The 26657-nt window shown below is 35.5% G+C and overlaps 1 protein-coding gene across 1 annotated transcript in view; it reads right to left on the minus strand.

The window, feature by feature from the left end:
• The window catches only part of LOC150103506 (type I phosphatidylinositol 4,5-bisphosphate 4-phosphatase-A), a 150074-nt gene that overhangs the window by 113020 nt on the left and 10397 nt on the right, over positions 1-26657 (minus strand). Inside the window, exon 2 of the mRNA XM_090397953.1 lies at positions 5674-5867. Coding sequence (XP_090254079.1) covers positions 5674-5867 — 194 coding nt within the window. The remainder of the gene's footprint in view (positions 1-5673; positions 5868-26657) is intronic.

Genomic DNA, 26657 nt, shown 5'->3' on the forward strand with positions numbered 1-26657 from the left:
GGTGATATGATTGAGACTTACAAATTTCTGAATGGGTCACACAGGATTTCAATTGATGGAATTTTTAAATTTAGGGTGGGGAAAGGACAAGAGGACATCTATGGAAGCTGCTGAAAATGAATGCCAATAAGAATGGGGTGAGGGCTAGATTTTTCTCTCATAGGGTGGTGAGCGATTGAAATGGAGTGCCATTGATGTTGTGAGTGCAAGAGACTGAAGACACTAGTAAACAGGAGAAAGAGGGGTGATATGATCGAGTCTTACAAACTTCTGAATGGGTCAAGAGTCTTAGACTGAGTGTCGTACAAGGTCATACAGGATTTCAATTGATGGAATTTTTCAATTTATGGAGGGTGGGGAAAGGACAAGAGAACATCTTTGGATGCTGAGAATGAATGCTGCTAAGAAGGTGTGAGGGTTAGATTTATCTCTCATAGGGTGGTGCGTGCAAGCAGTGTGAATGAATTCATGATTAAGTATGATAGCTGGTGCGTGTAGTATGTAGTCTCCCTCGATGAGTCTCTGACTCCCTGGAGGTCTCTTAATAATAATAAAATAAATGAATAAAATAAACAGTTTCTTCAGAACAAACACAACATTTATATAGTAGCTTAAGCACATGAGTATTACCAGCATTTCACTAGGGATGCCATATACAATCAATATATGGATATCACCTTTCTCCACATTTATATTTTATTATTATCCAATTTATACAATGTCAAATGATAATCTGGCATTGGAAATATCCTGATTAAAGGCAATTATTAGAAAACTGACTAAAGAATTATAAAAAGTGGAAAAACGTTTAATGAAACTTAGACAGGATAAGTAAAAGAATCAGAACAAGAAGCAGGAAAGCACTGAACTTGGTACTCATAATATTAATAACAACAACGTAAGTCAATTAAAATCTATGAAAATAAGTGGTGATTCAATCTTAAAATTTGAGCTTGCTGAGGGAGTCACTACTTCTAGTTTCCTGGGGCCAAAAATTAAAGATATAGCAAACATAATTGAAAAACAGAAAAGTAAAAGAGATGGTATTTCTGGTAGGAAGTAATAATTTAATTATTTAGAGAGACTTGTGACATTAAGATTATAATATATAGACACATTTACACAAGAATATTATATTTTAATTTGCCAAATATTTCAGTCTGAAAATAACAGACTATCTTCAGTGGCTACATAGGAACAGCTTTTTAACAAGGTGGAATATCAACAATTGATCATTCAAAAGTAGAACGAGCCACGTGATGTTATATCGCTAAGTATTAAAGAGAGGAAAACATTTTTTATCAGAGTAATGATTAAATTAAAGATATTAATTCACAACATATAATAATCTTAATTTATAAATAACGTTAGACTAATGTAAGAATAAAAAAAAAAATTTTTTTTAATTATATATATGAATGTGTTATCCTGATTAAACTTTCCCATATTTTTGATAAAGATATACAGTCATTTCAATTCAAGTTAGGGTGTTGGAAGTAAGGCCTCGACACTTTCTTTAAATAAACATTCAAATTTATAGCGACATCTGTGTAGGAGGCAAGCCTTGGACCAGAGGATGTTGTGGCTTGTCTCTATTCCGTGCTGAACCAATCCAGACTTATCGGATTTGTAGCCACTGAAGATAGTCTGTTATTTTCAGACTGAAATATTTGACAAATTAAAATATAATAATTTAAGTAGCGACAAATATAGTATGAGAGAGGATACGAAAGGTTCACTGACTAAACTGAATAACCGTTGTAATAAATTTGGTATGAAAAACAGCAATAACAAGACAAAGACAATGAAAATAGGCAGAAACATTGAAAATATCTACTGCATCATGAATGGAGAACCTATAGAACAAGTAAAACATTTCAGCTACACAATTTTTAGTGAAGATGGTAACTTAAATATAAAAATAGATAGCAGAGAATGGATGTAGCTGAAATGAGATTGCTGAGACTTGCAAGTGGTATAACACGATTGGATAACATCAAAAACTCATTGATCTAGGGCACAATGACCAAACAACACAAGTATTTGGGAAGATTAAAGAATGAAGGCTGAGGTGGTTTGGCCATGTTATGCATCAAGACAAAAGCTATGTGGGAAGGAGAGTGCTGGAGATGAAGCCACCAGGCAAAAAAAAAGTAATGGAGAAGATGTAAACAACAATGGTTAGATAACTTGAATCACAGACTACAGGAGAACATGGCCTTAGAACTGAATGGAAGAGGCTGATCTGCTGCAGCAACCCCCACTTGTGTGGGAATGAAGTTGAAGATCATTTATGTACAAATTAAACAGCAGTGGTCTAAGCATGGATCCCTGTGGCATACTACTAGTCACCTGCTTTCTCTTAGATTCTGCTTCTCCATGTTTTAAGGCTTAAGTGCTGGAAGGACATCATGCTGGAGGTTTAATAGAGTATTAACAACACTAGGAAAGGATGAAAAACTATTTATTAATTGTAATGCTTCTAATATTTCATCTAATCACTGAGACATCTTCAGGGAGTACAATTAACACATAACACACACACATGCACGCACACAAACATACACAAAGGATAACACAATACTTAATGAAATGTGGGTGACTCTAAAGCCATATCTATGTGGTGTGCCTTCTATGGGTGTTTGTAGGATGTAAACTGGGAACCTCATATTGTTTCTCAAATTTTGGGAATTTTTATACATCTGCATTTGTTTAATTAGGTTGATTTCTGACTGCTGCTGCAAATTTCAAAAACAGCCATTCCTTTTTAAATGATGGAGTATGGTGGTTTTCTTTCAGAAGATCCTGCGAGTTGTATCCAATATATGGTCTGCAAAGCCAGATTGACCATAGCGTTCATTTAATATAGGCTGATATACCAGCCTGACCGAAGTAAGCAACTTGCAGGAACAGAGTTTTTTATATACTCCAGGCACTGAGAGAGGAAGGATAAGGGTAGCAAGTTTCATCCTTAATGCCATGGATGCCATGGGATATATTCGAAAAATGTATATTATTCTCCGAGATCTTGCTATCTACATCGTATTAGATCACGATCCCACAAAAACACAAGTTAAAAAATTTTAAAATTACTTATAATAAAGTATCTTCTGCTGGACATTACAAAAACACTCAAACCCTTCAATATTATTCCCCCTCCCTAGATATATAGTTTATCTAAAATCTACAAACCTAATTCCTTCCTGAGAGCTATAGCAGATGCCACTGATGCTCAACCATCCTATATAAAAAAACTCTACCCATTTTAAAACCTTGATTGAAAATCTAACTTTAAATAATACAGATATATTGGTAAGCTTTGACATCACCTCAATGTTTACCAATATTTCCTTAAATGATGGCTTAACACTCTTAAAAACATTTTTCCTTCTGATATCTTAGATCTCTTTTCCTCTGCCATCAATTCTACTTATTTTTCTTGGAAGAACAAAATTTACAGACAGAGAGGGGGAACCAATTTTTACATGGAAAATTTTGAAAAATGAGCCACAGACTCAGCCCCTCTCAAACCTTCTGTCTGGCTAAGATATGCAGACGTGTTCTCTATTTGGCCTCATTGCCCAGACACGTTCGACTCCTTCTTCAGTCACCTCAACAGTCTATATCCAAAAATCCAGTTTATAATAGACAAGGAAAATAACAATAGTTTAGACACCTTAGTAACCTGTCTTCCTAATGGTAACCTTTCGTTTCCTGTATATAGAAAACCCACTCACACAGGCAGATACACTCAAACTTTACCACCACCACCATCCCTCTCAACAATATGGCATTATTAAAACTAACCAACAGAGCCTATAATCTTTGTTCCAGTGGAACCACTCTTTCAATTGAACTCAACCACATACACAACACCTTTCTTTTCAATGTCTACAGTGATTACAGAATTAAAAAAATAATCAGTTCTTTCCCCATTCCTCAGCCATCTGTGGTATGTAGGAAAAAAGGTAGTTTTTTTTTTAAAAAAAGTACAACCTCCACACAGCTTTTAAGCCCCACTGGAAAATTGGTATCATCCGTTCTACCAAAGAACAGCTCCATACTCTCTCTCTCAGTGCCTGGAGTATATAAAGTACCCTTTTCCTACAAGTTGGCTTACTTCAGACAGATTAGTAGATCAACCGCTATCCATTTAGATGAACACAAATCATACATCTGCAATCACAACTATGGTTAATATGGCCTTGCAAACTGTGTATTGGATACAACTCACAAGATCTCCTGGTAGAAAACCACCATGCTCAACCATAGTAAATCAAAAAGGAAAGACTGTTTTTAGAATCTGTAGCAGCACTCAGAAATCAACCTAATTTAAACAAATACAGATTCATATAACTTCCTAAAATTTGGGAAAAAATAATCGTCAGAGGTCCCAGTTTACATCCTAAGCCACTTACACCATCCTAAATGCCCATAGAGGGTGCACTACCTAGATATTGTGTGTTACAAGTGTTAATTGTACTCCCTGAAGATGTCTCAGTGACTAAGATGAAATACTGGGAGCATTAAAAATTAGTTTTTAATCCTTTCCTAGATCTTTTAATACTCCATTAAACCTCCAGCATGATTCTGCTTCTCCATATACTATGTTTTGGCATCTGTCCATCAGCTGCCCTTGTATCCAATATCACCAGTTTCATACCTATTTCCATTCATTCTAGTTTGTGTAATAGAGTTCCCGTGGTATCCAAGTCAAATGCCTTTGCAAAATCCAGCAGTATCATCATGTAGCTATTCAATTTATCAACCTCAGCTGTCACTATTATAAAAAGTTAGATTACTACGGCATGACCAACCCTTCACAAAACCATGCTACCTCTCATTGAGCATTATATTCTTATCTGCCCATTCCCAATTTCTCTTCTGAACCAACTTTTCTTGTACTTGGTCTTTAATTTGCTATTAGAAAACACCCTGACAGCAAAAAAGCCAAATGAAAGGTTACAGGTTGTGTGATCTAATAGTGAATAGTAAGTGAACATATCAATACACAAACATATCAGACTATCATTAGGGAATAAAGCAGCACACAATCGCACTTTATCATCTAAAAACAAGCAGCTGTTGATATGGACAGAGGAAATGAGACTGAACTTGAAGACTGTTAAAGAGGTCACCTGGCCTGAAAAACCTCAGCTTACAGTGCCTTCTGTCAGTATGAAAACAACTGAAACTGAGATTTTTCAGGCCAAATGAACTTTTTGCTAGATGACAACACTACAGACTGTTGAAGTATGATGATGTTTGGTGTTTTCTTGACACATATTCCAATCTGAAACGATGGCTGCAGAATGCAATAATCTGCATGGAATTTTGCTCAGGTTCTTGTCTGAAACAAGTTCTTTGCATTACAGAGAGAGAGAGAGAGAGAGAAAGTAAGTTTTGTATTGAAGGATATCATGTCTTTAGGTCAGAAGAAAAGTGATAGATGATTTTCATCAACTGGCACAAGACTTACATCCTACTTACCGGAAACTTGAAGTGGATCAAGGAATCTGAATTTAAACCTTCAGCCCATCCATGTACTGATTTTTACTGTTCAATAAAGTTGAACTATTGCAAAAAGTGATTAATAAGAAATGAACATTCCTGATAATACCCAATAATTCTTATTAAAGACAAATTTATTAGATAATAGAGACCAGTACTTACTGTAGCTTCATTACACCTGACACACTTCACGACATGTTGATCCTTTTTTCCTGAAATATCAATCAAAAAATCACAAACTCTACAATTAATCATTGGCATTCCTCCATGAGGAGAAGGACTATAAGGTGGTGGCAGTTCATCAGGACCAACAGGTGGAACAGTAACATATGATGAGTGACCAGGAGCCTGATTTTCTAAAATATTAAAAAAAAAATGTACTTTAATGGCATGGAATATTAATTTCTATCACACCAGTATACATTTGAAACTATACTATGCAGAGAAAATACATTAATACATAAACCTATTCACTGAAGAAGCAATGTGGTCATACAATCAATGTTCAATCTTGCTCAGTAAATTATGTCAATTCTTTATCCTCAATGATGGAAGAAATAATTTAGCCACTCACTAATCAGTTATTACAAAATTATAAGATTAATTATACAAGCTGGAGCTTGTTTTTCCTTACTAATACAAATTCTTTACAAAATGTGAGCAACTAGAATGATGGACATGAGCCCTTCAAATAAAACAGACCTGAGTTTGATTCACATATTGATGTGAGGAATTTATGTATGGACTTCAACTGAAGGTTGAGTTAACTGGTCTGACAGTGAGTAGCAAAGGTTCACATCCCAAAAACTTGGATTTTTTTCTCAAACAAAACAGGCAAATGGGTTAAGAGAACACTTGTGATTAATCTTTTCACTGCTGAGCTCAAATTATCTTGGGCAGATTAAAAATGAGGTCCTTGCTGAGCATGAGTCTACTAAAACACACTTTTAGATTTAAAAAAAAAAAATCGTTGCCAAAACAACTTTTAAACACATTTGAAATTTTTATGGCATGTAGAGATAGATATCTATTATGAATAAAACTCAGTTAAACTTTAAGCACTGTTCTGGAGGAAAATATTTGCACTTTTGCCTATAGCAAAAGAAATCTCCCAGTCAATGTGTCACATGGTGTCTTCTCATGGATAATGAAAATAGAATACATGACATCGTGAGGGGGAAGGGAGAGAAACTATAAGATCAAACAGCTAATAATAAAGCTCCATGGTGTAAAAGAATACAATAAGAATAACCATGAACAGTTGGCAGATCAGTAGATCATGAGTAGTTCTGCTGAATGGGTTTTTGTTATGACTAGAAGTGGTATAGAAAGTTCTGTTTTTACATCCTGCATATAACAATTCTAAATTCTCAGACAATGTATGAAGTAAATACTTCCTACATTGTCTGAGAAAAACATATTTTCATATTTTCAAATGATATTCATAAATAAAATTTTTCCAATCTTCCAGAGCAATCCATTCCAGTTAGGCACTATGAGAAAAAATCTACCTCTAATCCCCCTTCTTGACTGCATTCGTTCTCAACTTCCCTGGATGCCATCACCCTCCATAAAATAAAAAATTCCATTTACTATAAATTAAAGATACCAAGAAATTATATACTTAGTTTAATCCTTTATCCAAATGTAAGCAAACAAAGTTTGCGTCTGAAGTATTTTCAGGACTGGGGCAACTCGTATATAGAAGCTAATAACATCACATCACTTGCCTTAGTATTCCATAATGCAAAACATGTATAATGCTATGCATTATGGAATGGGTCACTACCCAGAGGTAATACTAAGGTTGAAGTAATGCAGAAGTCATATTTTCATGTACGAGTTGCCAAAAGGTGTCACACCTTATTATTAAATTACTCTGGATTAGAGAAAGTTTTTGGAAGTTTTCTTCACTTGGTTATGCTACAAATTAAAGATACTTGCCTTAGTAAGTGATGTGAAGTTATTAGCTTCTATATACAAGTTGCCCAATCTTGAAACTTCAGGCACAAACTTTGTTTGTTTACACTTGGATAAAGGATTAAACTAAGTATATAATTTCTTGGTATCTTTAGAAGTGAACACCGACTGGTGAGAGTCAAAATTAAAATAAACCCCAAATTGGAAAGAATGAAATGGCTAAACAACAAAAAATCAATAAGTTTTGACTTAGAATCTATTGAAAACAAAAAGGATTATGAAGAAAAACTCAATCAAAAGCTAGACTTAATAAACATATTTGAAGAAGACAAATAAAATAAGCAAAAACCTGACAGCAGTAATAATCAGTAGCCAACGAATTCGAACAACAAAAAGACCATAAACTTTCGGAGGAAACTTTACAACTACTAAAAAAGAGACAAAATACGAAACAAGACAAAAACTTCAACTTCTAAAATAGAATATGCAGAACTATGCAAAACAATAAGGAAAAAGATGAGAAATGAAATAAGAGCTTATAACACTACAAAAATAAAAGAAACAATTGAAAACAATAAAAATATGAAAATACTAAGAAAACATTAATCAGTTGGTAAAAGTCAAATAACAGCAATAAAAGATAATAAAGGAACTGCAATAAGGAACCAAGAACAAATATTAAACAGACTAGAAGAATTTTATAAAGAACTCTATAGTGATTCTTTAATAGATAAATCAAATATAAATAACTCTTCCCCATCACATATGGAATTCATCCCTTCATTCACCTCAGATGAAATAAAACAAGTATTAAAACAAATGAAAATTGTCCTGGTGAAGACCTAATCCACACAGAATTAAATGGGGAATAAACAACATAATTCACCATATCACAAACTTACTAAATCTATGCCTAGAAGAGGGAAAAAATAGCAGAAAACAAAAATGTTATTCTCATTTTAAAAATTCTAATTTTTAAATGAGAATTTAAACAGATTTTTTTTTTTTTTTTTTTTTTTAGTTGTAGTTTATTTGTCAGTGCTTTTGTTGGAGACCAAGTTTCACAACCATATGTAACAACTGGAAGTATACACTGGTTAAATGTCTTCCTTTTTAAACAGAGTGGGACATCATTGTTTTGAGGTCAATGTTACTTTTGACATTGACCTCAAATGTTAACATTGACTGTTATTTAAAAAAGGAGACAAAGAAGTAAAGACTATAGACCAATTAGTATTCTCTAACCTGTATAATATTCTCACAAAAGCAATAACAAACAGGTTAACCCCTCTTTTAGACTCAGATCAATCTGCAGAACAAGCAGGTTTCCATAAAGGCTTTAACACAATTATTATTATTATTGTTCCGGGCAACTCCAAGGAGTCGACAGACTCATCGAGGGAGGCCCTAACATTATGTCAAGAACAACTATTCGACATTCACACAGTATCTATCATACCTTGCCTTGAACTCATTCATGGTCGTAGCACCCACAACAGACTCTGGAAGCTTTTAAACAGAGTGGGACATCATTGTTTTGAGGTCAATGTTACTTTTGACATTGACTGTTATTTAAAAAAGGAGACAAAGAAGTAAAGACTATAGACCAATTAGTATTCTCTAACCTGTATAAAATTCTCACAAAAGCAATAACAAACAGGTTAACCCCTCTTCTAGACTCAAATCAACCTGCAGAACAAGCAGGTTTCCATAAAGGCTTTAACACAATTATTATTATTATTATTATTATTGTTCCAGGCAACTCCAAGGAGTCGACAGACTCATCGAGGGAGGCCCTAACATCATGTCAAGAACAACTATTCGACATTCACACAGTATCTATCATACCTTGCCTTGAACTCATTCATGGTCGTAGCACCCACAACAGACTCTGGAAGCTTATTCCACTCATTCACTACTCTCCAAGTAAAAAACCTAGCTCTAACACCCTGGTCAACCACACTCTTGCCCAGCTTCCATTCATGGCCCCTAGTCCTCCCACCACCAGTCATATTTTCAAAAATATCTTCTGGATCAATCTTATAGAAACCCTTCAGTAATTTGAATGTCTCAATCATATCACCCCTCCTTCGCCTATCGACCAATTTCTGCAACCCACAAATCTTCAACCTATTCTCATAAGGTTCATTCCACAGACCTGCTATCATCTTGGTCACTCGTCTCTAGATCCTCTCCACTTCCTCCCCCATCACGAAGAAACCCTGGTGCCCATAACTGGGCACAGAAGTCCAGATGGGGTCTTATCAAGGCTCGATACAGAGGAACAACAACTTGTTTGTCTCTGCATGTTAAAGTATTTTTCAGAAGCCAAGTGATTTGGTGAGCTGTTTTATTCACTTTTGCAATGTGCCCCCTAAACTTCAATTCCCTATCCACCAACACTCCCAAACCCCTGGCCTCATCAATCTCCTGGAGTACGGTTCCACCAATGCGATATACTGCTGTTATTCTTTTCACCCCAAAGTGTATAACCTTACACTTTGGCACATTAAATTGACATCCATTTTTCCTAGCCCAGTCCTCCAAACTATCCAAATCATCCTGTAAAATTTTGACATCCTGTGCACTCATAATTGCTCTACCCAACTTTGCATCATCAGCAAACAAGTGAACACTTCCTCTCAAATCCTTTCCTATATCATTGATGAACAAATTGAAAAACAGTGGTCCAAGAACAGAGCCCTGTGGCACTCCACTAGTCACAAGCTGTCTTTTAGACTCCACTCCTGAATAAACCACTCTCTGGTATCTCTCCTTCAACCACACTCCTATCCATCTCACCAACCCTATATCTATACCCATCTGCTCCAGTTTACTGCTTTGGGTTCTATGTGGTATCCTATCAAAAGCCTTGGCAAGGTCCAGTAGTATTACTGTAAACCCATTACCCCTATCCAGTTCAGCCGTCACTGTGTTATAAAACGTGAGCAAGTTACTGAGGCATGATCTACCCTTCACAAAACCATGTTGTCCCCTACACAATATCCCATTTTCATCTATCCAATCCTGTATTCCTTTCTTGACTAATTTCTCTAAGACCTTGACAATGATTCTTGATATGCTAATCGGTCGGTAATTTACAACAGCAGTCTTGGAACCACCTTTATGCAGTGGAACTATTTTCCCCTCTTTCCACCCCCTCGGGACTAAACCAGACTCGAGACTAAAATTAAACAAAATGGTCAAGGGTACTGACAATTCTTTAGCTGCTTCTTGTACAACACGAGCTGGTATACCATCCAATCCCATAGATGTATTGACATTGAGGTTATGCAATAGACTACTCACCTCCACTTCATTCACCACAATTCCCATATAATCTACTGGTACATTCGTTTCTGCAATGTCACCACTATCAGTAACTCAACTATATCAACTGATTCAGTTACCTTCATACCATCGGCATTCTTTAAAATCATTCTGCCATGTACATTTTTCCTTTTACTTGCTACATATCTAAAAAACTGTTTAGGATTCTCTTTAGCCTGCATGGCCAATGTTCTTTCGTAATCCTTTTTTGCATTTCTTACCACACTCGTTACCCTTCCGGCCTGCGCTTTATACCGTTCGTGTGCCTGCTGGTCACCTTTCTCCTTAAATTCCCTCCATAGTTGTTTCTTTTTTTGCAGCTCAAGCTTAATGGTGTTATTCATCCATTTAACCCCTAGTTGATTTATTATTCGGACTCTAGGTATACAGTCAGCCATTGCTTCATGCAAACACTTCTTAACTTCCTCCCATGCACTATCGACTTCTAGTCCTTGCAGTTGTACATGCCATGGCACTGAACCAATCAAACTCCTAAGCTTGTCATACTTTCCAGCCCGATAATTCCACATGTACCCTGTCTTAATTGAAAATTCTACACCTTTAGCCACCTCCCAAGTCAAGATCCTATGATCACTCTCACCGATTGGTGGCAATGTGGTCATATTTGTTACAGCCAAATCCTCAGATGTAATTATTAGGTCAAGCACTCTCTGACCCCTAGTATTTTCCATTACATGCTGTCGCAGATAGTTATCCCTTAATAACCGCATAAAATCCAATTCCTTCCTCCCATGTGTCCTCTCCTCACTCCAATCAATGCGACCATAGTTGAAATCTCCCATAATAATCACCCTCCTTCCACTCATTTCTTCTATTTGCTTGTGCATACTGTCACCACCATCTTTTCCATCACCTGGTCTATAGCAGCACCCAATTGTATATTTAGTTCTGCTAGCCACAATCTCATGCCAAATGGCCTCAAATGTGCTCTTTTCTCTATCCTGCAATTCAACTTCTATTCTCCTTGGCTGCAGCTCATCAGCTATCATCAACAATACTCCTCCCCTCATTTTATTCTCCCTGTCATTCCTGAATACACTATACCCATCACATTCAATCCCACTAGCTATATCATCTACAGTCAGCCATGTTTCACTAATACCAATAACCTGTGGTCTGGAAGTGCCAACCATGGCCAAAAACTCTTCCTTCTTGTTCCTAATACTCCTAGCATTAGTGTACATGAATTTAAGACCCCCATTAGCCCCAACCCTACCTTGATGCCTTATATTAACTATCCCACTCTGATTTGTTGTCCTTATTTGCTCGGGCATATTATATTCATTCTTACATTCAACTGCCTCCCTAAGGACTGTATATCTACCCCCCACCTTAATAAATCTAGTTTCCCTGAATTTGCACATCCACCACATTCAGCAAACACTTTCTCAAGTCTTCTTACACCGTAACCATTCAAATGCAAGCCATCCATCTTATATAGATCCTTTCGCCCATCGAACTCACTCCAAAGGTCCACAAATTCCACACCACTTGTCAAACATAACCCATGCATAAAGTCATTCGCAATTTTGGCCGTCCTTTTAAACATTTCACTGTCACACCGTGGCAAAAGACTAATCATTCTAACTCTCTCACTCTTTTCTTTTGCTACCTGAAACACTTCATTCAGATCTTCTATCATTTCCATTTTGTCTCCTTTCAAATCACTCGTACCTGCCACAACAATCATTTCTTTCACCATCTCCTTTTGCTCGCTAAGAGACTCAGTTACATCCTTTATTGCATGAATATGATCAATTCATGCAATAAAGCAAACAAAATATTGCAATATGATCAATTCATGAATATTCAGTAATGCATGAATATGATCAATTGTTCATATTCATGCATTACTGCATGAATATGAACAATTGATCATATTCATGCAGTAAAACAAATAATAGAAAAAGCAGAAGAAAACCAATTGCCTCTCTGTATTGATTATGAAAAAGCATTTGATTCTATCAAAATTAATGCAATAATCCAAGTACTCCAGAATCAGGGAGTTCCTGGAGAATACATGCACCTCCTCCAAGAAATATACCACACTGCAACAGCAACAATCCAACTTCAGATGAGTAGCAATAAAATATCAATTGAAAAAGGTGTCCAACAAGGAGACTCTCTATTGCCCAAAATCTTTACAGCAGTCCTTCAAGAAATATTGAAAAGCAAACACTCCAGAAGACCTTAACATAATGATAGAAGACCTATATCATGAAAGCAGAAAAGTTGGCTTAAAAATAAACAGAGAAAAAACTAAAATCATGTTTAATCATTTTGTGACCCCAAAAACCATAATAATAGAAAACAATTTCTTGGAAAGAGTCTCTTCATATACATATTTAGATCCTCTCATTGATCTAAACTGTGGACTCCAAAAGGAAATAAATGGAAGAGTTCAACTTGCCTGGAGTGCATTTAGAAAATTGAAAAGCATTTTTCAAAACAATGATGTCCCACTCTGTTTAATAAGGAAGACATTTAACCAGTGTATACTTCCAGTTGTCACATATGGTTGTGAAACTTGGTCTCTAACAAAAGCACTGACAAATAAACTAGCAACAATTAAAATAAATAAATAAATAAAGAGATCGATGTTTGGCATCACATTAAAAGATAAGACGCGAAACACCTGGATAAGAAGACAGATTTTTATCACCGACATCATTCTCATTCTTCACCACAAGCGACCAGAATGGAAATGGGCAGGACATCCATCCAGAAGAAAGATGGGCAATGGACCACCATACTAATGAACTGGATTCCAAAGGAAGGGAAATGAGACCAAGGACTTCCTAAAAGAAAGGTGGAGGGATGAATTGTCAAATTTTGTTGGGAAAAATTGGTCAACCATTACCAAGAACAGAGAAAGGTGGCAGGGACTGGACAAGACCTTCGTCCAACAGTGGACAGAAAATGGCTGAAAAGAAGAAGAAATATATTGGCCTCAAGCCTTAGTTGCTATGGAATAAAAAATGATTCCCAGACATTAAAGGCTGTAAACCAATAATAGTTCATTAGTAATGTGTGGGTAAGTGAGCTTTTATTTCATTACATAATCAGGAAATCCTGCTCTAGAAACCAAACATGGAACTTTTTGCAAATAACTTCAAGCCTACAAGTCACATGGTGGTTTGAATCCAAACCACCATGTAGCAAGATTCAAACCCTCAGACATACTGGTTGGAAAGCAGGTATAATAACCACTCAGTAAAGTGGTGTCTGCAATTACTAACAAAATAAAACAAAACCAAAATGCTTTTTAGTATATTGAGTGGAGTAGAAACTTAGTAAGTGATTCTGTACACAAAAATTTACAGAATCACATTTCACTCTCTCCAATTGAAGAAAAAAATAAGGTAAATAAAATAAGATTTGTGTGCACCTCAGAAAATCATGATCAAGAATGGAGTTGACTTATCTTTTGTGCATTCCAAAACAAAAATCACAGCAAGAAGACACCTGCCATACATATTTCTTGTGGCTACTACTTTAAACGTTTGTGGTCAAGTAACTAACTTTATTTTAATAAGTGAAAGTTGACAGGTTTATCTGCAATGAATTTAATTTTTTTCCCCTCCAGTTTTTCTCAATTTGAAATCAATAAAATGATTGATTTCTAGATGAATCAATAAAATCTTTGTGGAAATACCAAAAATCAATCTAATTGGACTAAAAACAGCATGAAAACAGAATATCAACTGCAAACATAGGTCAAATCAAAACTAAGCAGATAGTTCATCTCTATTAAGTTATCAGAACCATATGCAAACCACTAATTCAAAGACCTAGCATACACAGTACCAGGTGTGTATACATCATACATGACTTGGAAACACTATCTTGTTATGTCATGATCATATACAGCTCCTTGTGTCAAAATCCTTTTTAGTCTAAACAGAACCTTAAGCTTAACTTTTCTTATAAAACACACACAAAGATTAAAAAAAAAATTTCACTATACTCATGGAAATCTCTTTTTTCTTTTTCTTTTTTAAAAAATCCAATTTCACAATAATAAAGACTTCCCTTTATGTAATATGTCAACTATATGCAGGCATACTTCAGCAAACCAATGTGGAAATGAAAACAAAAGTAATGTCAATCACATCAATAGTCATAAATGCAGATTTTCAATTAAACTGTTTATTTTATAATTTTAACTTGTCAATTTCAAGTTTTAGAAGCAAAAAAAAAAGTACGTTGTTTTAAGGTTTCTTGATATCAAATGTACTCATCTTTTGCTAGCCTTGTGATTAGTATACAATGCACTTTGGAATGAAATTATTACAAAATGCATAGTATAATGACGGAATTGAACTGAAGGAAACTGATGGAAACTGATGAGGCTAAGGATTTGAAGTTCAGATGACATATTGCAAAAGTCAGTAAAATAGTTCATAGGATCACCAGACAAACAGAGATAAGGGGGTTGCTATCACTCTTTATAAGGGTGTGATTTGATAGGACCATACCTAGGCTATTCTACACAAGTTTAGTTACTAAGGTTTCTTTGGGATAACAAAGTGGTGAGAAAAAGTCTAGAAGTGACCAGGATGGTGACAGGCCTAACAGATGCTCCCTGAGGAGAGAGCAAAGATTTGTGGGTTATAAAATTTTGATATATGGAAAAGAAGAGATGATAAAAACATAAAAAGAAGGTATTTTACAGAAGTTCTATAAAGAAAAGGTTTTCAATATATGACAAAATGGGAAAAAGCATGGGGGGGGGGTCATCTCTGGACATTGTGTAGTGTGGTTAACAGGACAATAAAAACTAGATTTTTTCCTAGTAAATAAGTAGAATGAGTTAGAGGCAGTTGTGAGTGCTCTATCACTGAATGAGTTCAAATATTGGTATTGTGTGACTAATGGTTATTGTAAGCATCTCACAATGGGTCTTCAGATTCCGTTAAATCCCAGAATTCACAACAAGATATCACTCTGCAAAATATGACTACCATCCACACACTACATGATCCACCTTGCATTACACCACTCCTATGCAGTACTTCTGTCGATTAAGTGCATCTATTCTTCTGACTAGCATACCTGTTTAGTGAGAAGAAAGCAGCTATGAGACAGCTAACTCATCTTATATAAAAGAGCCCAATTAAATATTCCTCAAATCATGACATGAATCAAACACAGGTCTTTTCAAATATTTGAAAGGTGTGTGTTTCATCATTCTTCCAACTGTGATATGCAGACACACAGCAGATAAATCTCTGTTGGTGAACATTAATATATTTTGAAACATCAAAATATCAACTGCAATAAAATTAGCTTATTTTTCAATGTTTCAAATTTCTTAATACTAATTCCATATTTTTATTACACAAAAAATATTACAAACGCAACAGTTCAGTAATGACAGTTATAAGCAACAAAAATGAATATATAACACGTTTAAAATATTAAACATGTCCAGTTATTTATGATCATGCAAAAGCAACTAGGGATACAATATGAATATTTGTTTCATTGAAGAACAAGAAAAGGTTAAGGCAGAGCAATCACAAGTATAAGGTCCAAGTCAGGAGTTTTATAATTTAACACATAGATAGAGGGAACAGCAGAATAAGAGAGAAGACTAGTAGTGCAGGCCAAGAAAAATCCTAAAGTTTTATAGTTACGTTGCCAGTAGGAGGAGAAATTATCAATGTTCTTTTCTGCCTGTTGAAGATGGTTGGGTGATTGCAGTATATGATACAGAATAACTGTTTAACAATTGCTATCAGCATAGTTCCTTTAAATGAAAACAAGTTTTATTCTCAAGAGTGTGAGAGAGAGAAACATCTTCAGATTTAATGGAATGAAAATGGCACAAAGAAAGAATTAAACACAGGTTTAATGATTCCAATAATTTTGTTTGTCTGTCACAGAGACATCTGAGATACAATGTAAGAATTGTAATCTGACACAAAGCACAAATAAAACAGAAGATGTTAGACTGGAAGCCTAAGAATTACTGTACTGTTTCCCAAATCATAGGAAGTTTTATACAACCGTATTAAGATTTGGTTGGTTTTCTAAACTGGCTGCTGATTGGAAGAAAAACATGTACTTATTTACTGCCCCTATTGGACAATCTAGATCATTTATTAAAAATTCCACACATTTTGTTGAAAAAAATTAAGAAAAATTCAAATACAAGAGTCAGAGTCAGCTCTACATTGTTTCTCTATTTACAAACATTCCACTATCTGACACTATTAGTTTACTATATGATTATTTCTCCTCCTGGTTTTGTGAAGATTTTTGAATTTGCTATACAATCAGGATATTTCAAATGGAAAAACAAAATCTACAGTTAGATTTTGTTTTTGACAGGTTGAAGGCACTGCTATGGGTTGTTGCCCTTTGTCTCCACTTTTGGCAAACTATTTTTTGAACCATCTGGAAGATACCTTCTCATCCATTCATCCCCAACCTTCTGTTTGGTTTCCTTATGTCGATGATATTTTTGCTATTTAGCCTCATTCTGAAAAGGAATTTACAATTTTCCTATATTGGATCAATAGCTTTCACCCGTGCATTCAATTCATCATGGAAAAAGAAAATGCCGGTAGTTTACCATTTTTGACATCATTTTTACTTGCACAGTCTCTGGTACTTTGTCAACCAGTTTCTATAGAAAACCTGCCTTTACTAGCAGATACCTTCATCAAAATGTCTGCTCATTACACCTATCAAAAAATTGGTTTTATCAAGTCTTCAATTACTAGAGCACAAAGTGTGCTCCTCTCCCTCAAGTACAACAAGAACTTCTTATTATCAAAAACTTTAATGGAATTAAATGGTTACAACCCTCATCAAATCCAGCAAATGACTTCTATGTTCCTGCACTTAAGGATTCTTCAACAGACCATGGGGTTCGATCTGATATATTTCTGGTATCTCTGAACCTATTGGTAGAATTTGAAGAAGTATCACTTTATTTCCACATATTTACCTATCAACAAAATTTCGCATCTCCTATCATCTACAAAAGACAAAATTTTGTCACACTCTAGCTGGTGTTTACAGATTCCTTGTAAATGTAATTTGACACACTTTGGGCAGATAGGCCGTTCTGTGTAAAAAAATAACTAATGAACATCAGTACTATCATCAGAACATCAGAAGTATGGTCAGGCAGCATAGTATTGATTTTTATTTATTCTTGTCATAAAATGCTTAATGATAAAATTTGGAGGAGGGGGTGAACTAATTTTAATGATTTGTAAAAAGTAAAAAATTATTAGTTCTGTATTCAGATAGGTAACATTCTACCATTTGATGAAAAACAACAAGTTTGAAAGAATGATATATGCAAGTAAACACAAGAAAGATATTTAATTAACCAAATATTTGATTAATTAAATTCAATTTCATAATACATTCTGGATATTTCGTATGTCAAAATAAATTTTACAGTCAAGTAGAAGGAACGGCTATGGGAAGTCCTCTTTCTCCTGCTTTAGCCAACTTTTATTTAGAACATTTAGAAAAAGTCCTCAATCATCCTTTTGGGTAAGATATATAGATGACATCTTTACTATTTGGCCACACAGCAAAAACTCTTTACCTTCTTTTTTAAACAGTATCAATTCCTTGCATCATCGTATAAAGTTTACTATGGAAATAGAAGAAACAACCAGTTATCTTTTTTAGACGTTCTCCTAATCCAGTCACCTTCAAATACTCTTACAACTACAGTATACAGGAAATCAACGTTCACAGGTTGTTATATTCTTAAAGAATCAGCCCATCATCCATGTCAAAAAACAGGAATTATAAAATGCCTCATCAGAAGAGCCAAAACTAATTGTTCTACTTTTGATTATCTACAGAAAGAACTTTCTACTATCCAACAACACATGAAACTCAATGGCTTTTCTGAAAAAAGTACTCAACATCTTCTCAATTCTTATAATCCTCCACAAAACAACAAAGTTTCAATACGTCAAGTGCTTATTCCTTATATCTCTGGTATTTCAGAACCTATCGCAAGAATTTTAAAGAAATATGATTTAACAGCTACGTATTCACCTATTAACAAATTGTCTTCTCATTTTCCTTCTCCTAAAGACAAACACTCAACTTTATCTCTTCCTGGAGTTTATCAAATTCCTTGCAACTGTAATCTCTCCTATTTTGGACAGACTAGACATTCTCTTGAAAAAAGAATCCAAGAACATCAATCCTCCATTCTTCACAACAAACCTGAAAAGTCTAGATTGGCTCAACACGGGATTGAAACTGACCACAGCATCTTTTGGTCCAGGACTCGCCTCTTGCATAGATCCTGTTATAGGTTTCAACGTTTGTTCAAGGAAAGCATGGAGGCCTTTCCCCATCGTCCCAACCTGAATCGTAATGACTGTATATCTATATCAAAAATCTGGGAGTGTCTAATCAAGATTACTCATTAATTTTTTTCCCCCCCAATCATATCTCTACTTCAAAATATTCCGTTTCATACTTAGTGATATAACATCACACGGCGTGTTCTATTTCTAACGATCTATTGTTAGTATTCTAGCTTGTATTTTTTTTTTTTTTAAACTGTTCTTGTGAGGATGGTCTGCTATTTCCAGACTGAAATATTTGGTTAATTAAATATCTTTCTTGTGTTTACGTGCATATATCATTCAGTCTTATGCCACAAATATCCTTAAAACAGCAACAAGTTTGAAATTAACATAAAAGAAATTCTATGTACGTACATACTAATATTGGAAACAAAAAATAAGTAAACTCCCACTAAGATTTAACATTTACATTTATTATCATCATCATTATGTTCCAGGCCTCCATGGAGGCCTGGAAAACACAAACCACCATACCACTCCTTTAACTCATTGACCATTCATGCTCTCACCACTATCAGGAAATGCATTCCACAGTTCAACCACCCTCCATGCAAAGAAACCACTCCTCACCCTCTTGCTCACAGTAATCAACCCTGTAACTATCTCTGAACAGTATAAAAGTCAATCAGATCACCTCTCTTCTATCTAACTCTGCAATCCACATTCCCTCAGCCTGTCTTCATAACTAACATTGTACAGTCCTGGTACCATCACTGTTATCTGCCTCTGCACCCTTTCCACAGTTAATTTATCCTCTTCAAATCCTGGGGGGGGGGGGCAAATTTGAGAACAGTAGTCCAAATGTGGTCTGATCAGGGCTTTATACAATGGAATGACAACTTTTTTATCTCTGCAGGTCAGCATTCTTCTCGGTATTGCAGCAATCCTCTACTACCTTCACTACCTTTGCAATATGTTCCCTGAATTTCAAGTTTCTATCAATCATCACACCCAGATCCCTTGCCTCCCCTACTTCCTCCGACAGAGTATGCAGTCTCCCATCGATGTATCTCGAACTTCAAGACTTTACATTTTGCTGCATTAAACTGATACCTCCATTCATTTGCCCATCTGTTCAGTTTATTCAAATCCTCTTGCCTGCACTATTACTAATAACCTTTCCCAGCCTTGCATCATCTGCAAACAACTGAATATCGTCCCTGCAATCCACTAACAATGCCAATAATATAAATGTTAAACAATACAGGTCCCAGCAGAGCCCTGTGGAATCCCACTGCCTCCTTGAGAATATCCCCCCCCCATATACTCATCGGATAGCCAATCCTGAATCCAGATAGCTAACCTGACATCTAAACCCATGTGCTGCAACTTAAATATCAGCTTATCATGTGGTACCATGTCAAATGCCTTTGTAAAAAAAAAAAAAAAAAAAAAAAAAAAAAAAAAAAAAAAAAAAAAAAAAAAGCAGAATATACCTTTCCTTCATCAACTGCTTTTGTCACTTAATTATAAAAGGCAATCATATTACTAAAGCAAGAGCAACCCTTAAGAAATCCATCTTCCCAATGCAGTATATGGTCCCTCACTAATTTCTCCAAGGTCTTACCAACTACTGATGAAACACTAACTGGTCTATAAATTGTCACTTCCAGTCTGCTACCACCCTTATGCAATGGCTCTATTTTACTCTCCTTCCACTCCTTGGGTACCTTTCCCTTGGCCAGACTTTCGTTGAAAGCCAGGTCAACGGAACTATCAGTTCTTTAGCACACTGTCTCAAAACTTGTGACAAAATTCCATCCAGTCCCACTGCTTTATTGACATCCAGAGTACTCAGTATTTGAAACACACTCTCCTCTTATACATCTAAACCTCAAACCTGCCCATCCCTCTAGTATTAAAACCTACTTCTCCAAGATGAAATGCACCAATAAAGTGCTCATTGAACAACTTTATTATGTCCTTTGCATCAGTCACTGTATTCCCATTTTTATCCAACAATGTCGTTCTTCTACAATCATTTCTCTTCCTACTGGCCACATTGCAAAAAACTTCCTCAGGATTTTCTTTAGATCTCAGGGCAAATCTCTTCTCATATTCCAGTTTTGCCCTCCTTACTATACTAGTCACTCTCTTGACTGGTATAGTATAGAGCAGAGCAGATGCATGAAGAATATAAGACTCACCTGAGTCTTATATTCTTCATGCATCTGCTCTCCACCCCTCTCCTTATATTATCTTCCATAACCCCTCTTTTTAACCTGCAGTTGTTGCATATTGTTTGTCATCCACTTCACATCAAATCATGTCCTCTTCTTCACTTGTGGTATACAGCTTACTATAGATGCTAATAAATATTCTTTCACAATTTCCAAACACTAATGATATCTTGCCCTTCCAATTCCTCCCTCCATAGAACTGCTCAAGTTCATATCTAAGACTATTATAATCACCTGCCTTATAATTCCACATACATTCCTTTCTCTTTGATACTCCAGCATGTCCATTCATCTTCTAAGTCAAATCCACACGGTCACCCTCTCCAACTGGGGACAGAGATGCCATCTCAGTTATAATTAGCTCTTCTGATGCTATGACCAAATCCAAAAACTCTTGAACCTCATGTTCCTTCTACTAAGACAAAGACATTTGTCATTCAAGAATTCTAGAAATTCCATTCCCTTATTACTACATGCAGTTTCCTCTTCCCAATTTATACTGCTGTAGTTAAAATCTCCCATAACAATCATTCTTCTTGCACTTGTCAAGATCAACTACCTTATAACAGACAATAATAATAATTGTTATAACAGAATTCTTTAAAAGAGTGTTAATTATTTGGCTGGAAAGTCTGGATCTTACAAATTAAACCTGGAGTAAAAAAATGATTCATTTTGAGTAACATGGGTCTATCATCAGCAGTGCATCTAAAAAAATATTTACATTCAGTGTATGTACATCTCATCATATACTCATTTCACTTAACAATGAAAATTGAAATTTCTCTCCCTCTCTGTACAAGTTTGCCTGTTTTTATACAGCTTCTAATTTTCCATTTTTTTCATTTGTACTGTTTTTCTGTATATTTTTCTTTGAAAATTAGTTCCATTTTTACTTGTTATAACAAAAAAAATCATTAACCTCATTTAAACAATTTCACCTGGTATGTTTAAAAAGTTGTTTAATATTATTCAAAATCTTATTACTCAAAACAGAATTTGTTTTTCCTACTAAAGAGGAATCTTAAAAATTCCTTCTCTTGTTAGCAGATTTGTCTTACAAGTTTTAAACAATTTATCATTATTATAGTAACTTCCATGGAGTAGGTAGGCACATCATGAGATGCCCACTCAACCAACAACATGTCCATTCCACTAACCAATAACTTGCCATGTAAAAAATCAGAGGAAGTTTATACAACTTCCAGGAATGGCCTCTAGTTCTTCCCATCTTATTTTCAGTTTTATTCTTGCAAAACAACAATTTTAAAATCCTTGATTTAAAAATTGTTGACTTTAAATTTTTTTAACAAATTCTGGAATATGTTAGAAAATTTTCTAACATATTCCAGAATGTTTTTCAGTCTAAAATGACTATTTTTTTTTGTCTTTTATTATTATAACACAGATATCTCCATGATGTCAGAAGACTAAGTGCAGGAGACCCATGCTAATCTTTATAAACACAATACACATCATATCTCTCAAACTCATTCACTGTCACGGAATTGCAACTAATTCTGGCAATTCATTCTACTCACATGCCACGCTCCAAGTGAAAAACCTAGTATGCACACCCTTATTAACTACTCTTACACAGCTTATAAGGGTGACCTCTAATTCTCTCTCTCTATTCATCATGTATTGTAAAATGTCCTTAGTGTGAATCTTATAGAATCCCTTTAATAATTTGTTTCTATAATGTCCCATCTTTTCTGCCTATCAATTAACCTTTGCAACCCATGTACACCTTCAACCTATCCTCATAGGATGCACTCTACAGATCTATTACCAGCTTGGTTGCTCATCTCAGAATCCTCTGCACACCGCCAGCTGATCTCCAAAAAACTCAGGTGAAAAAAATCTGTGCACAGTCAAGAGGAAGCCAAATCATAGCCTTATCAGCAAACTACTGAATCATTTTCAACATTCAAGTAATCCTTTCAGCTATTTTACAAACTTTTGTAATATCTGCTCTAAACTTCAACTATGTCCACCATTATTCCAAAGTGCTTAGCCTCATCAATTTCCTGCAATCCAGTACCATCAATGTTACCTTTTCATCCTGAAGTGCATTACCTTATATTTTGCAACATTAAACTGACAACCATTATCCTTCACCCACAATGCCAAATTTAAATTATACTGCAGGATATCTCATCGTCGTCGTCATCCGGTAGCAGCCTCTAGCAAGAGGGTTGCAGCAGATGAGCAGTTCTCCATTTCTCTCTGTCTGTTGCCTCCGTCATTCTTAAACCAGTCCATTCCACGATGTCATTGAACCACTCCGGTCTTCCACATCTTCTAAATACCTAAATCCCCTTTATCAATTATTGCCCTTTTTAGTTTTGCATTATCAGCAAACTACCAAATATTCACCCTTAAATCTTTTCCTATCATTAATATACAAATACAAATTAAAAAGTAGTGTGGTATAGAACCCTAAGACCCTCCATTCACCCTCATTCTCCTAGATTCACGCCAATACTACACTTTCTGGTGTCTGTCAGCCCCCTCCCACCAATCCATGCTACCAGTTTCATATCCATTTGCATCTACTCCAACTTTTGTAAGTTTTCCATGTTGTGTTCTGCTGAATGCCTTCACAAAGTCCAGAAGTATCATGGTGTAACCATTTCCCCTTATCCAATACTTTAACTACCCCTCCCCCCCCCCCAGAGATACTAACTGGTCTGTAATTTGCTACTTGTCTTGAGCCATCTTCATGTAATAGATCTATCTTAACCTCTTTCCATTTTCTTTGAACCTTGCCAGAGCTGAGACTTAGAATGAACAACTTCATCAGAGGTACTGGCAATTCTCTTGCATATTCACATAGCACATGGGCTGACATGTCATCCAGTCCCACTACTGAATGCCTTGATTTCAATATGCTGAGAACCTCCTGTTCATCAACCTCAATTCTGGCATGTCTCTGCATATCAGCAAGTCAAAATTTCCACTTGAATAATACACCTCTACAAGGCAATCACTCAGCACTCAACTATTTCTTTTGCTTCAGTCATCTTCTTACCATCAGCATTGATTAAGTCATCCTTCATAGTCATTTCTCCTCTTACTTGCTACATAACAAAAAACTCTGCTTAGCTAATTTTCTCTTATAATCTGATTTGGCCTTGTTTACCATACTAGTCACCCTTCTTGCTTGCACTTTGTACTGCTCATGAGTATGATGATCATGTTTATCTTTATATTCCCTCCACAATGTGTCCTTTTTTTTTTTTTTTTTGAATCATTCACTTAACCCCATTTGGTTTATCCTCCTGAGCATGGGTTTCACTCTCTCTCTCAAGCAATCCCTGACCACTTAGCATGCACTACTGATATTCTTTCCTTGTAGCTTCACAAGCTTTATAGTTCAACATAAGCTCTTTCTAGACAGAAAATTCCATATGTTTAGCAACCTCCTAGAAAAAGACTGCATAGTCAATTTTCCCAACTGGAGGGAGAGTACCTTGGTTATAGATACATATTCTGATGATATTAAAGAGATCCAGCAGTTCCCAAACCCTAGTCTCCTCCATGACATGCTGTTTCAGGTGATTATGCCTTAGCAACTATATAACTATATAAATTCTACTTCCTTTCGGGAATGTTCTCCCTCTAAAATCTGAGTCCTCACTTGTATTCCAGACATGGCACTGATGTTTATAGGTCCTTCAAACCTCTCATGTATGTGATCAATATACATATATATATATATAAATAAAAAAAATATACTATATATATATATATATATATATATATATATATATATATATATATATAAAAAATATGTACTAATGTCAAAGTTCTTATAACATCTGTTATAATTAATTTTTTCCCCTAGTCTTTTATAGAAGACTTGTACTCCTGATGATGCAAGTTTGATTACTTACAAAAATTGTTAGATATGGTTAGACAAAGAAATGGAAAGAATTAATGTCCTACCATCAGTAACACTAACTGGAAAGTGGCTAGATATATACATTTCTTGACAACTGCCAGGACCATAGATTACAATAATGTGATAATGAAAAGGACACTGATATGGAAATAAAAGTCACCTGTTTCAAAAATACAAATTCTGAAAAGAAGACTAAGATTTCTGGAATGTTGTGTATAAGGACAAGGTAATGTTTTCCAAAAAAGCCTGGTTGACAAGAGGAGCAGATATGGATATCACTGCTGGTAAACTACTGTTTACCAGCAGTGATATCCATATAGTTTACCAGATTTATAGTTTACCATAGTAGTTTACCAGATTAATGCATAAGAGATTTTTCTAGAGCAGAGGGAGACAGGCAGGCAGAACCAAAAGGTCAGTTGTGGAAGCTGTATAAGGTGAGGATAGGAAATGAGGAGCAGGTTTCCTTTTCTGCTTGGAAATTTAGAGATGAGCAGAATGCATTACCTGAGTATGGAAACAAACCAGTTCAGTATACACTGTCTGACTGTGAGGACCAATCACAGTAGGGAGGGGTTCATTGCATGCAGGCTGATATCAGAAATGAATACACACACACACACACACACACACACACACACACACACACACACACACACACACACACACACACACACACAGGGTGGCCATAATTAAAGAGGAGCCCTGCAGTGAAAAATGTATTGGATAAAATTCAACCAAACTTGGTGTAAGTACACTCTGGAACATGGCGTTTTTATTTACAGAAGATAAAAAATAGTACAAAAGTCGGCACCAGGGGACATTTGGCACTATAAGCATGTGATATTTGTATGATCTCACTGTTTCTACTGACGAGTTAGTGGATATAAGAAAGATTTCTGTCATTCTGATAAGACTGAAATGCTATGGATCTCACCTTACCAGAACGTGCACTGCTAGTCAAGCTTTATTACCAACAATGTGGTAATGCTAATGCCATGCTTCAATAATTCCAGCGTTTGAAGGATAGGAGTCTAATGACAGAGAAAGGTCTAATGACAATAACAATCTTAGTAAAATGATTTTATGATTTCAAAATAGCAAATCTTTAGCAGTGAGACCAGGATGAGGGCACAAACAAATTATTCCTCACCAAGTTTACGAAGTTGCAACTGCCACTGTGGAACATGGAATGAATAACGCACAAGGATCCAGCAGTGCTCAGGCAATATAAAGGCAAGTGGATAGTGTTGTGGAAACTGCATCAAAAATCATGCATCAGATGCTGAGGTTTTTCCCTACAAGATCTCACATATCCATGTGATACTTTGCTTCATGGTGATGCAGAAACTTGACTGCAGTTTGCCCTGATGTTCTTAGCTTGAATGGAGCTTAATGATGTATGGCTGTGGAAGATCTTGTGGAGTG

Source organism: Typopeltis vanoorti, chromosome 9, assembly GCF_054136105.1.
Source record: "Typopeltis vanoorti isolate ZY-2024b chromosome 9, IOZ_Tvanoo_1.0, whole genome shotgun sequence".
Taxonomy (NCBI): domain Eukaryota; kingdom Metazoa; phylum Arthropoda; class Arachnida; order Uropygi; family Thelyphonidae; genus Typopeltis; species Typopeltis vanoorti.